General features: G+C 42.4%; 1 protein-coding gene across 1 annotated transcript; it reads left to right on the top strand.

The window, feature by feature from the left end:
* Window positions 1-1,644: 1,644 nt before the first annotated feature.
* Window positions 1,645-9,072, top strand: LOC308095687 (5-hydroxytryptamine receptor 3E-like; the record flags this gene model as incomplete). Its single annotated transcript, XM_080442730.1, has 7 exons — window positions 1,645-1,827; window positions 3,420-3,526; window positions 5,082-5,251; window positions 5,641-5,804; window positions 6,207-6,417; window positions 7,776-7,964; window positions 8,774-9,072. 7 exons carry the CDS (start codon window positions 1,645-1,647, stop codon window positions 9,070-9,072), a joined length of 1,323 nt encoding a protein of 440 aa, XP_080298856.1.
* Between the last annotated feature and the right edge of the window lie 4,968 nt (window positions 9,073-14,040).

The following is a 14,040-nucleotide window of genomic DNA, read 5'->3' as shown; positions in this document are numbered from 1 at the left end:
TCCATCCGCAGTCCCCACACGTCAATCAAGATTGTTTGTTTATGTAAAATATATTTGCTTTGGTTATACATTAATCTGTGATCTGCAGCCATTTGGGAGCTGAAGAAACCATTACACTCTGACAACGTTGAAATCGCAGTGCGATTGATGGCTGACAAGAATTCTAAACTGAAGGTAAATTATGTTTTCATGGTGCATACTGTAGTCTCATGTATAGGTTAATTGTAAGACAAAAAAACTGGATTAAGCTCTGATTGTGATAAACACTTCTAGTTCTGTCATGTTTAACTGTTGATTATATCACTTAATCTTGCTAATTTCAATCTTAGCTGCTCCAGCCATCAGTCCAGCCCTTTGTGATTTTGTGCATCATTACCATCAGTGTCATGAAGGGTAAGGAGTGGTCTTTTAATATTGATGCTTAATTTTTGTTGTTATCTTGCTCCAACCACCACCCCAGCATCGAACTGTGGGCTCTAATTCTGTATGAAAATGTTCAGAATAACAATAATAGCATATCTACAAGAATCAACATGGTTTTATTTGTAACTAACTTATAGTTAATACTTATAGTAGAAGCAGTGGAATGTTGTTACACAGGGGTCAGCAACCTTTTTGACATGAAGTGCCATGTTTTGATTTTCTTGACAGTCAGTGTGCCATGTCAACATTAAGAATGATGACACCACATCAAAATCAAATATTTCATTTTGATTGTCCATGTACATAGGAACCTTTATTTCTTTTTCTTCTTTTGAAATATTTTCAGGATTAGACTCTAACCCGATGCACCTATCCCCCAGACTCCCTGCCCAGTCAGAGTTCAGAGTTTGAATGAATGTAAAATTACGTTCAGGATGTAATTTGCGATTTAATTGACTACATTTAAAACAAATATTTAACTTTAAAGAAAATCCTCCCTCACACTTGTGGCACTGTGCCTGTGTCCAGTGACCACCCTGACCTGTGCCAATGTTGGCACCCGTGCCTAAGGTTGCCCACCCCTGAAATAATAACATGATTTATTAAAGCAAGCTCACAATGTGTCCCAATTCACCATGTTGTGAGCTTGCATATCGTCACCTTGCTAAACTAATGGCCTAAGTAATTTTTTGAGGAAAATTATATTTTTGCCTAAGTCAGCTCCTCATGACACTGGCCACCTCTGGTAAAATCGCCCATCTCCTAATTGAAAAGGATCATGCTGTTCACTCCCCTTTTAGTATAATGGCCTAACTCCCTAGTGTGACTTAGGCCTAAATAGGCTTTTTTTTTCACATGGTTTTGTGACGTAGGCCAAATTATTTACCTTTTTTTTTTGTGGCCTAAGTCAGATTTAATCCTATTTAAACCTATTTAAATCTCTTATGTTACATAACTGACAGACAGCGTTATTTATATTTAAATAGTCATAACTTGTTATAAACATTTTGGGTGAAATGATTAAGAAATATCATATAGTTTTGTTTTGGATCAGTTTTTTATTTTCCTGAAAAACTTTAAAAAATGACATAGGCCATTAGTTTAGCAAGGCGACGATATTGGCTATATTCAGCGTTCATTGTACAACAAGGTATACAAGGTTTTAGTGGTTATACAGTTCACTTAAAGTCTGTAAGAGAACAAAATAACCATAGCATGATCATGAGTCGTCCCACAGTTCCATGTGATGGTGCCATTGTATTGAACTGTACGCGTCCGGATCCCCCTGCTCTCCTGGAGGCTCTGGGACCTGTCTTCAAGCTGAGCGCCATACGGCCCGTCATGAACATGTCGACGCCCACCTATGTCAACACATCCTTCATCCTGTACGCTATTCTCGGCGTGGTAAGTCCTCTTGCAGAATCACTCAGTGAACATTCTGTTCTCCACAACATAATTATTACAGTGTGGACCCAGAGGTCAGCAACCTTTTTGACATGAAGTGCCATGTTTTTATTTTCTTGATAGTCAGTGTAACATATCAACATTAACACCACATCAAATTAAAGTATTTCCCATAGATTTTGATTGTCCATAAATAGAACCTTTTTTTAAACATATTTTTCAGGACATTTTGTCATTAGACCCCAACCTATCTCCCAGATTCCCTCCCCAGTCAGAGTTCAGAGTTTGAATGAGTGTAGAATTATGTGCAGGATGCAGGGGTCATCAATATGTCCGTACACAGACAAATCTGTCCGTGGCAAAGACTTGGTCTTGTCTGTGGCAAATTTTTGATTTTATTTTTTATAATCTTCTTATTTTGATCATAAGACCCAATTACTGAATGTCAGTCTCCAGGTTTTCTTCGGAATATGTATGACACTGATTTACTACGTCACTATGGCACATTAGGAGTCCAGCAGGACAGTGGTTCTAAAAGAACAACAAAAAAGTACTAGTGGTTCTCAAATGTTTTATGTGCAAGGACCCCCTTAACTCTGAGAGTGTATCCATTTGGTTTCATTTGTACACTCTCAGAGTTACAGACCTGTTATGGTCATTCAGGGCTAGCTCTTTATGTGTTTCTGGTAATATTATTACTTAATTTAATTGACTAAATGTTTTAAAATATTGTTATTTTAAACCAGAAATCCTCTGTCTCACACTTTTGCCAGCATGTGCCAGTGATCACCTCTCCCTGTGCCAATGTTGGCACCCGTGCCTATAAGGTTGCCTACCTCTGATGTGGACCATTCACTCCAGACAAGGGGTTTATAGTATTTAATTTAGTTCAAGTGTTGTTATGCAGTCTGGACTTTCAATTGTATATGCTAGTTTGTCTTTCATTGTATTGTGATACATAAACCGTCTAAAAATGCAAAATAATAGGTCCTTATGTAAAGAATTATATATTTCTTAATTATTATTATTTTCTTTTTTATAAAAACAAAAATCAGGATGAAAAAGCTCAGCTTCTGACTACATACATCTGGCTCGATTTTGTGAGTATTTTATCTTAAACAATGCAAAACAATTACTTGTGGCCGACCGCTATTTGGACGTTACTTCATTTCTTTCACTACATTCTGACAACAATGCAACAGTCCAAAATTCAGTAATAACAATCCAAATATTCTGCATTGTCTATGACTTCATTATTAAAGTAAGTAGTTCACCCAAAAGTAGTTCACCCAAAAAATGACTTATTTTATATCAATTGAAGTCTTTAATTCATGGACATTTTAAAGTTGTTGTCGAATTCCTGAGCCAATAATTTGATGACCGGGTCATTGGTCAGTAGGTGGTCATCAAATGATTGGCTTAGGAATGCGACACAAACTTTAAAATCTCCATGAATTCAAGGCTTCATGGGGTGTGAAATTGATAGAAATTAAGTAATTTTTTGGGTGAACTACTCCTTTAACCCAGCATCCACATAACCTACTGCAGGCCTGCTTTGTGTACAGCACAGTAACACTGGTTTGTTGTTTTAGGGCTGGATGAATGAGTTCTTCAGCTGGGACCCGGTCCAGTGTGGCACCGACATTATTATGCTACCCAGAAGAAAGTTTTGGGTTCCAGATGTTGTGATCAACGAAATGTGAGTTCTGTTAGATGTACTACATCATACATGGGAAACTGGCGGCCCGGGGGCCACATGCGGCCCCCAACTTCACTTTATGCGGCCCGCAGGTTAATATGGGAATACAAATATATTATTGATTTCAGCTGTTACAATTCCAAACATGCAAACATGACCCGCTTTAATTACTTCAGTCTATATTAGTAGCTTAATGACTAGTATTACAATTCTAGTTAGTTAAAGGGATACTTCACTTTCGGGCCGGGGAAACATTTAAAAAAAATATTAAAAATAAATGAAAAAAGTTATGGAAAATTCATGGCCCCCTCACGCATTAGTAGGACACTCTAATGCGTGAGGGGGCCATGAATTTTCCATAACTTTTTTTCATTTATTTTTAATATTTTTTTTAAATGTCTCCCCGGCCCTAAAGTGAAGTATCCCTTTAACATGCATTTGAAATGAAATACAAATACTTTTCAGGATTATAATTCAAAAATAGCAAAAATAGCAGATCTGCAAGCTCAAAACGCGTCTCAAATCGGCTATTTTTGCTACTTTTGTGTGATATAATGATGAAAATAGTTAAAATACGGAGATAAGAGGTGTCTGCCCGGCAGTATGCAATCTGGCCCCCTGGAATGAGTGTGGAAATATAGTGGCCCTCTCCATCATCAAAGTTGCCCACCCCTGTACTACATGATTGTCTCTTAACAAGTAGGGTCGTTCCAATACATATACCAGTATCAGAAAAGGAATTGTTATTTAGTTGCTGTTCGGCAGAAACCAGCTAATTAAATTTTTCCGCTTTTACATTTTTTCCCATAAATCAGTGCTATTGAACACCCTTTAGATCTGTGTGTTGATTAGAAAAATATTGGGCGCCCGCTGGCCTAGCGGTCCAGGCGCAGACCACATATGCTGTTAATCCAGCTTGACAACGTGTTGCGATCCCGATGACCTTTGCTGTGTGTCACCCCCCCATCTCTCTCCCCATTTCCTGTCAGCCCACTATCCTATCAATAAAGGCAGAAAAATATCTTTAATAAAAAAAGAATATATTGAACCAATGAAAAGTACTAAAAAACGCTTCTGACAAAACCAGCTAATTCCATTAGATCCTCAAACCAGCTATGTCCACCAAAGGGGGGTGGAGTTAGCTGGTTTTGCTGACTCCAAGCTGCACCCCGTTTTGACCTCGAACCTCATTGTGAGCTTGGAGGTCCATTCAGCTGTTCTTATCAATGATAAACAAAACTTACTAACTCCACTTTTTGTTTTGTTTTTGTAATTTCCTGAAAAATGAACATTTTGGAGTAAGCTGGTTTCTACTGGACAGCAGAGATTTATCCCTAGATTGTTCTTTTATTATATGTTGGTACTGTATCGGATCAGTACTTGGCATGATAGCCTGACTTTGGCCAGTGAACCCACGTGATGAGTTTAGCTAATGCCAGGCTAATGTCCTGATGATGGGTTAAACACGAGGAATGACTTTAAAAGACTTAACTAAAAGGTCATTCTAGAGCTGTATGACATCAGTCTGCCGTTCTGCTTTGTTCCTGTCTTGCAGCATGGACGCGAGCGATGCCATGTCTGTCCCCTACGTGACCGCCTGGCACAACGGCTGGATATTTGACTCGCTGCCCATGAGGGCAGTCAGCTCCTGCAACCTTGACATCTACACCTTCCCCTTTGACGTCCAGAACTGCACTCTCACCTTCAATTCCTACATGTACCTCGGTGAGGCGTACCGCTTTGCTCAAGAAGGGCTCCTCCTCAGCACCCAAATGTCACATTCAGTTTTGTCTCAGATACAAATAGTTTTTGGTTGTTCCCTCACATGTACTTTGAATACTACTAATAATGGATAATAATGACTTTGACTTTTAAGGATTCAAATTCAAAAGCATCAAAAGTAGCAGATCTACAAGCTCAAAACACTTCGTGCCGCGCTTTGAGCTTGCGGATCTGCTACTTTTGATGCTTTTGTGTGACGCTGTAGTATGATAAAAAAAAAACACAAAAAGTTGGAGATGAGAGGTTTCTGCCCGACAGGAACACATCATAACTTACCTTTTTTTTCATATTGCCTTGTATAATCTCTCCTTTGATCCCTCTTCTCCTCTCAGAGAATCATTTGAGATTGACTCTTGACATACCAGTGGAGGGAATTCTGAAGCGTTCCAAGGAGTTGATGACAACCATGGGAGAGTGGGAGCTGATGGACATCACGTGCACTAAAAATGTCAATGTTGTTGCTGGATTTGGAGCTGTCGATAAGCTTGCATTCCATGTACGTTTAAATCTTATATATATACATACATATAATATATATATATATATATATATATATATATATATATATATACTCATATATATATATATATATATATACTCAAACACACTGGAGCGATTTAGAAGCACTTTATAATCTAACTAACACTTATTGATGATTTAACGTTAGTACATGTGTTTGAATGTTGACATGCGTTCATGGCAGATTAAAATATGGGCATTTGACAGCCCCTCTTTTTCCTGGAAAGGTGGACTGGTGCTGAATCTTTTAACAAGTTTCATGTAGTCATCATGGTACAGCCTGGAATATACTGATAGCAGATATTATGATTTATAGTAATAATACCCTGAACGCGGAAGCAGTGAACCTATAGGAATGGTTTGTTCTCGTCCCCTGCAGATCAAACTGAGACGCAGGGCTACTCTCTACGTGGTGAACCTCCTCCTTCCCAGCGGTCTCCTCATCACGGTGGACCTCTTCAGCTTCCTGCTGCCTCCCCAGAGCACCGACCGCTCCGCCTTCAAGATGACCCTCATCCTGGGCTACACTGTCTTCCTCCTCATGATGAACGACCTGCTGCCGGTCACTGGAAACCAGACACCTCTCATAAGTCAGTATAGTACAGGCTGTCCAGGCGTAAAAAGGACTGCTGTAGCTATAGCCTTCTGTACGGCTTAACTGGAATGTCATGTTTCTGAAGGACCATGGATTGTGTGTGTGTGTGTGTGTGTGTGTGTGTGTGTGTGTGTGTGTGTGTGTGTGTGTGTGTGTGTGTGTGTGTGTGTGTGCGAGGAGGACATGGCAACGCTGAGTGTCCTGTGCTCCCCTCTTTCTCTGTCCCTGTGTGTCTGTCCCCGTCTGTCGAATAAGGCAACCTGGCAACCCTGGGCTGAGGCAGACAACACATGGCAAACAGCGAACATGTCGCTCGCGCACCCAGGCAGACACAGACACGGCGAAGGAAAACGGAAAACTGTGAAGCCACAGCCACGCATGCAAGAGGTTGCACATGAACTCTGCAGCCGCACTGAGGCGCTCCAACACAAACACTCTGACATTAAGCTTCACACAACAAACATGAGTACTACACTGCTGTTTCCAAAACACACAATATCTCTTCTCCCACCGATTCTCGTTAGGATGTTAACGGTTCCGGTTCCTTACCGATTAATGACGAGTGCTACCACCTTTGCACGAAAGGATTGCAGTGCATTTCATGCACACACACTCTCTCTCACACACACACACACACACACACACACACACACACACACACACACACACACACACACACACACACACACACACACACACACACACTCTCTCTCTCTCTCTCTCTCCCTCCCTCCCTCCCTAGCTCCCTCGCTCTCGCTCTCTCTCTCCCTCCCTCCCTCTCGCTCTCACCCCTCTCTCTCTCTCCGTCCCGTCAAAGGGTGCTCACTGTGTCGCAGACGGTGGCGTAAACGGAGGGGTCGCAAGTGATGCGGTGCGGGGGGGCCACCAGCAGGGGGGGCCCCGCCTGCGCTGATACAAATATTTTTACAGCACGCGCGCGGGGTTGTGCATGTCCGTGGGCCTCACGTGAAACTCCCGCGGGGAAGCCCCGCGATTCTGTACATACTGTATATACAGTGATATTTTATCTTTTTCCCAGCCGGCTGTCCCGTATTTGAATTTCAGATAGCTGGCAACTCTAGCGCACGTGCGTGCGTGCGTGCGTGTGATTATTACCACTAGACGGCACAAGGACTTCATGTAACATCCTCCTGGAGAATGACTTCCACAAATCATACTGAGTGATTAGAGAAGGTTCATAAATCACTTTGTTAACAATGCTGTCTAGTCTGTTATCACATAGATGTGAGTGTGTGTTGGGAATAGAACCTTTCAGATGTGCTGCATGAGAACATGTTGACTTCCATCACTCCTTCTGCTCTCCTTCTCTCCCTTGTATCTCTCTCTTCACAGATGTGTTCTTCTGTCTCTGCCTGGCTCTGATGGTGGCCAGCCTACTGGAGACCATCCTCATCACCAATCTCCTGTGTGACTCCAGTTGGAACATCACTCCGGTCCCCCGATGGGTCCAGGTTTTGGTCCTACATATCCTGGGCCCTCTTCTAGGCCTTCCTCCAAAGCCCAAAGAAAAAACTAATTCAGGTATGTGAATAATATGGTATTAGTTACAAAAATATATAAGTTTTATTCTACTATAGCACCCTAACCAAGTCCACATTTCTATATACATCTGATTATGTTACGTCCTCAATGGAAGTTTACGTTTACAAACTCTTCTCATAAAAACAACACAATGCATAGCATCCAATGAAAGGAAATAGCCAAGTACATTTAGCTGAGCAGTGAGCATACATGCACTGAATTAGGAGTAGGCCTAATGTACCTGTAACTGCATGTGCCAGAAGGGCCAGATGATGCCAGATGATGTCAGTTCAGAACTTTTCTGTTTGTATACACCCCGTTCACTCAAAGCTAGTGATATTTACAGTGGTGGAAAAAGTACTCAAATGTTTTACTTAAGTAAAAGTATCAATACTGCAATGTAGAAGTACTCTAGTATTGGTATCAAAATGTACTCAAAGTACCGAAAGTAAAAGTAATAAAATGTATGAAAATAGCAGATCTACAAGCTCACAACACGTCGCGTTGCGACGCGTTGTGACACGTTGTGAGCTTGTAGATCGTCTTATTTTCAAATAGCCTGGGTATAAAATAGGGCTAAAGTTTTCAAATAATTGTAGTGGAGTAAAAGTATAATATTTGCCACTGAGGTGTCGTGGAGTAGAAGTAAAAGTATAGACAATTGGAAATACTCCAGTAAAGTAAAGGTACCTCAAAATTGTACTTAAGTGCAGTACTTGAGTAAATGTACTTAGTTACTTTACACCACTGGATATTTACCTCCCAAGACCAGCTACTTCACACTAATGTCATGTATGCCTGTTTCCTAGAAGTCAATGCCTGCCCTCTGGTGGCAGTGGAGGACAAGGCTGGTGAGAAAGCTCCAGAGGAGAGGGAACCTGAGGTGGAGGATAAGGCCCTGGAGGAGATGAGGAGGCTGGGTAAAGACCTCCAGGCCATCCGCCTCCAGGTGGACCAGCAGCTGACAGGGAACCAGAGCTCTGAGGAGTGGGTCCAGGTGGGCTTCATCGTTGACCGCCTGCTCTTCATCTTCTACATCATCTTCATAGCAGTCAGCTTCATTACCATCATCTGTATCTGGGCCAGCTCACATGCAGCTGATATGTAGATGACCACTGTTTGCTATACAAGGCCCATTATTGTAGACCAGGGGTCTTCAACGTTTTGCAGGTCAAGGACCCCTTAGCTGAGAGAGAGAGAGATGAAGCAGGGACCCCCACTACATATTGGATTCATGTTAAATGTGTTTTTAGACATTTAACGACTTAAACCCTCAATACTTTGTAAACTTTACTTTTGGCTCGGTACTTGGTCTGCTCTTTTTTCCCTGTACAACAAACCACTTTGCCGAAAATAGCCAATCTAGCGACGCGTTGTGAGCTTGTAGATCTGCTATTTTCGTCTAATGTTCCCCCCAGAATAGTGATGTGAGGTTTCAAGTGGTTAATAAAAAATCCATATCACACAAAGTTTTGGCGCCCCCCTGTAGTATCTCTGAGGATCCCCTAGGGGTCCTGGACCCCTTGTTGAAGACCCATGCTGTGACATAAATGTTTTTGAAATTGCTCAATATTTCACAGTTTTGCGTTTCTTTATGTGAAGGCTTTGTTGGTTGGAATTTGAGTTAACACTATTGGACACACAAAGTCCCATACAATTTGCTTAAGTAATTATATGTGGTTGATGTGGACATGGTTAGAATCTAGGAAAACAAGTGAACACTAAGAAAATCCTTGAAAACAATTGACTAGTTTTTCATGTGAGAGGAACATCCCTGCATGTCCTTGCTGCATGTCCTTTTTACTCTCCCCCTCCCTTCTTTTGGACGTTGATTGAGAGATTGATTCCACCTGGGCAAGCAAGATGTTTGAGTTTATTTCTTGATGCTTGAGTGTTCTGGTATTTAAAGGACTACCAATTTGTCATTTTACGGGATTATTGTCTTTCAGTTTCAGTGTGTTCAGTCGTGTTGCTTTTGATTACAAAACTTACATTAACTACTTCAGCCCTACACATTACGGCCGTTTGAAAATAGCCGATCTACCTTGTATATCTGCTATTTTGCATCGTGGCTAAGAGCTGTGCGGCCTCATCCTTTGTCAATAAAATTAGATTAAATAAAACATTTGTTGTGAGATCTTTATTGACGTACATGACGTACAGCATATTGTGTAAAATAAGCATAAAAACGAATTCCAAAAAGCTTATCTTATACTTTTAAAGCCTCTCTACACACAATGATATTGTACTTCAGGGTGAATTAAATATAAAATAATCACTTTATTTGAGTAGGGATAAGCTAAAATGCCATGTCCCCAATCATGTTTACTCAGCGTCAGTTACAAATATAAGTAATACAATTCAAACAAAATAAATAAATCTTATTATTATTATATAGTATTAGTTCTAATGTTACTTACCAAATGTTTTGAATTGTGATAAATGTATGTCTAATGCTTAACATCTTGAAATCAATGTGTGTCCCTGAGTTGAATCCACCTGTCCCCTGTCCCCTGACTATTCCTCATCCTCGCATCAGTCTACAGTATGTATACTTGCACCTAAATAATAAAAGGTTTAAAATGTCTGTGTTGCTCCAGTATTGATCTCTTCTGGAAGATACGGGTACTTAGACCGGTGCACTTTAACTGGTTACATCCGTGGCTTGAGGTTCATCAGCACTTTATATTTGAAATCTGAACGTTTATGTAGTGGCAGTTGTAAATCTCACTACTCAATCAGAGAGCCGGTCCCCTTTGGATCCCACAACTTTTTTATGAACCGCACGGCCACAGGAGTGGGCCAATTCTCTCCCAACTTGCTACAAAAATCGCTCATGCAAAAGTATATAATCTCATACATTTTATTTCCCACCTTCACATGTGTCTCCACTTCTACTATCTAATAATCATACGGTGTTACATATATTTCAGCTCGCGATTTACTTCCGATTTACTTCCGGGCGGTCCGTTTTAACAGCCACAGCGAGCACCTCTTTGACGCTGGCACCTTCTTTGACGTTGCCTCATCCGTGAAACGGGCAAGAAACAAGCGCTGCCGTGGTCTATGCAAACGAGCCCAAGGCACGCCCAACAGACTTTCACCGTTAGCATGTAGCTAACGCTAATGTGGTTGTCATGGCTGAAGCGGCTGTGCAATCACTTTGTCAACAATGAACGTTAGTGGGGTGAATGCTAATATTGCTGCTCAGTAGTACATAGATGTTGTATTTTGTGGGCTTGTGTGGCTTGTGGAGAACTATGTGTAGCTCCAAAGTAACTTCAGTCACTAACCTAATGGCAGGTCCGTCGCGTGCGACGCACGTTTAGGCTGCATTAGGTAATGTAGTCATTTCACATAATTTCGGTCCTATTAGGGGAGAGTCAGTGAGAGCTGGATAAACGAGGTAAAATGTGTCAAATGGAGTCTGTACGGCTGTTGATAAATGAACACATGACGTCGGTGGGAGAGGAGATATTGTGTCTTTTGGACAAACAGCAGCGTAGTGCTGATGTTTGTTGTGTGAAACAGCTTAATGTCAGAGTGTTTGTGTTGGAGCGCCTCAGTGCGGCTGCAGAGTTCATGTGCAACCTCTTCCAGAGAGAGATAGAGACACTAGAAACTCTGCTGGAGAAACAAAAGACACTGCTGGACACTGCTGGACATTGACTTTCATATGGACATTGATCTACACACTGCAGGTATGTCTGTTACACACACAACATCAAACTACACACTACAGGTATGACGCAGCGTTTGCATTCCAGCCAGCACGCCAATGTAGTTCCTATATGGTTTCAAGGTGGGCTAAACCATATGGACCCCATGTCGGCAATGTCAGCGGGATCCACTTGTGTCCCAACTGGGATGCCCTTGTGGGACATACGTGTGTTCTACCTGGGCCTTAGGTGGGCCCCACCTAGGCAATTCTATGTGGGGCCAAGGTGGGTCTTAACTGGGATGCCCATGTGGGCTATAAGTAGGTTCTACCTGGCCCTTATAGGTGGGCCCCAACTAGCCACGTTTATGTGGGACCGAGGCGGGTCCTAACTGGGTTTGCCCATGCAGGCTTCAAGTGGGTTCTACCTGGGCCCTAGGTGTACCCCAACCAACCAGAGTAAAGTGGCCATCGCTCCAAATGTTGTGACGTCAGGGCTCTCAATAGAGCATCGCAGTTCCCGCCCACTTCCTGGTTTTTCCTGGTGCCGGAAGGAAAAACTCAATGCATTTTTTCTGTGATTTTTTTTTATTTTATATTTAATTTTATGATATACTATATTTAATAAATACCCTTTGTTTTGCCGTTTTCAATTTTTTTTTATCACAGAATCAAACGTTTTATGGTCATGATTCACCTCGTCCCTGGATGGCTTGATTCTAGGCTTAAATGAATTGATATAAATATTTTTGGAAATGTCAATGGGAAAAATGCATTGAGTATTTTGCGGTGGAACCCGGAAGGGGCGGGAACTGCGATGCTCTATACTGCACATTGGGGAGGAGGAGGGGCACATGGCGGGCGCACAGATCGCTGAACCAATGGTAGCCCACGGATGTTTTCTCTGGAGATTTAAAATCCGCCCCTCTATGCCACATATCAGACGCGCTACAGGGTCTTTACTGACCGAGCCATGACCCCACTGGTCCTCATGACGCTATGCCACTGATATGTGCTGCCAAGTGGGCGCTACGTGGGCGCGGGCGCTAGAGGTGAGGCCCCACGCAGCGGGGCCGAACTTCTAGTGTAAACAAATCGCAAACCAGGAACAAGTGGTTCCATGACGCTTGTGACAGACGAGCGTCATGTGAACCATGCAGGGTTGCATTGCTCATGGGACGGCCTTGCACGCCGTGCAGGAACCTATTTGAACAGGAGCACGCTCAGGCACATGCATAGATTTTTAAACAACTTTAAATTCACATCTCAACAAAGTTAACAAAGGCTGCCGACCGCCGGTTGTCACACCATCATGAAATAGCATTAACATAGAAATGAATGAGCCTAGATGGTAGATGCATATATCAATTGTCCATTGCGTGACATGTAGTGTAGGTGTTAAGCAACGTGATCATCACGTCATTAAAATAGTGCAACCACATACCATTACCATTGCAACACTGGAACCATGGCTACTATTTTCACTACTTTTGTGCAACAAAACATCCTCAGAGGATGACAATACCTGTGTCAGCAAGTGTCCATTCATCAAAGATCTCAAATAAGTGACAATTGTTTGTTTTTCACGTCGGAAAGCTGCATCCAGATAAAGGTGGTTCATTCTCAGGTCACCGCGATGTTTAACACTGCGTGGTTTCTATTTGCTGCTCTCAGATCCTGTCTAGAGCCTGCCTACCGTATCCGGTAATTTGTACCCACAGATTAATGCAAGTACCGTTATAGTTTCCGTATCCGCTTTAGACCCAGACCGGATCAGCAACCTGCAAAGACGGAGCATTGTGATTGCTTAGAATCCCGCGAGGGAGGGAGGGGGGTGACAAGGAGGGTAGCTATTTTATTGGCAGCAAATGGACAGGTGACGGGAGCGTTTTGATTGGAAACAAATCGACGTGGAGGAAGAGATTTAATTGGCAACAAGTGGATCGGGTGGATTTTTATTGCCGACATGTGGACGCAGGGGAGCACCGCGATTGGCCAAAAAAGGACCGGACGAGGTAAACGCCTCTATGCGCCACTAGCCCAGTGGAATGCAGTACAGTGCAGTGCCCCAAAAATGCTTTACGTTTGCTGTTTGACATACTTTTCTGAAACCATATAATAACTATTTATTGCACTCAATGTTGCAACACGGTCTCACTCCCAAGAAGGCACATATTGACGTTTGGTCAGAACCCTGTCACGGCACATAATGATGTCCAGGGGCGCCCGCGACAGCATTATGCGCCTTCAAGGGTCACTCATAGACATTCATAGAATTCCTCAGAAGGCACAATGCGCCGTCTCAGGAATTCCATTGATAATACATAGGACACAACGTGCACTAAGACTATGGTCCCGAGTGCGCAACCCAGACCACTTGGGTTGGTGTGAACGTTGCGTATCGTTCCCCGGAACGGA

This window comes from Gymnoscopelus braueri (assembly GCF_963280865.1).
Source record: "Gymnoscopelus braueri genome assembly, chromosome: 11".
NCBI classification, from domain to species: Eukaryota; Metazoa; Chordata; class Actinopteri; order Myctophiformes; family Myctophidae; genus Gymnoscopelus; species Gymnoscopelus braueri.
The sequence above is the reverse complement of the archived record's forward strand: the minus strand, read 5'-3'. Positions and strand labels throughout refer to the sequence as shown.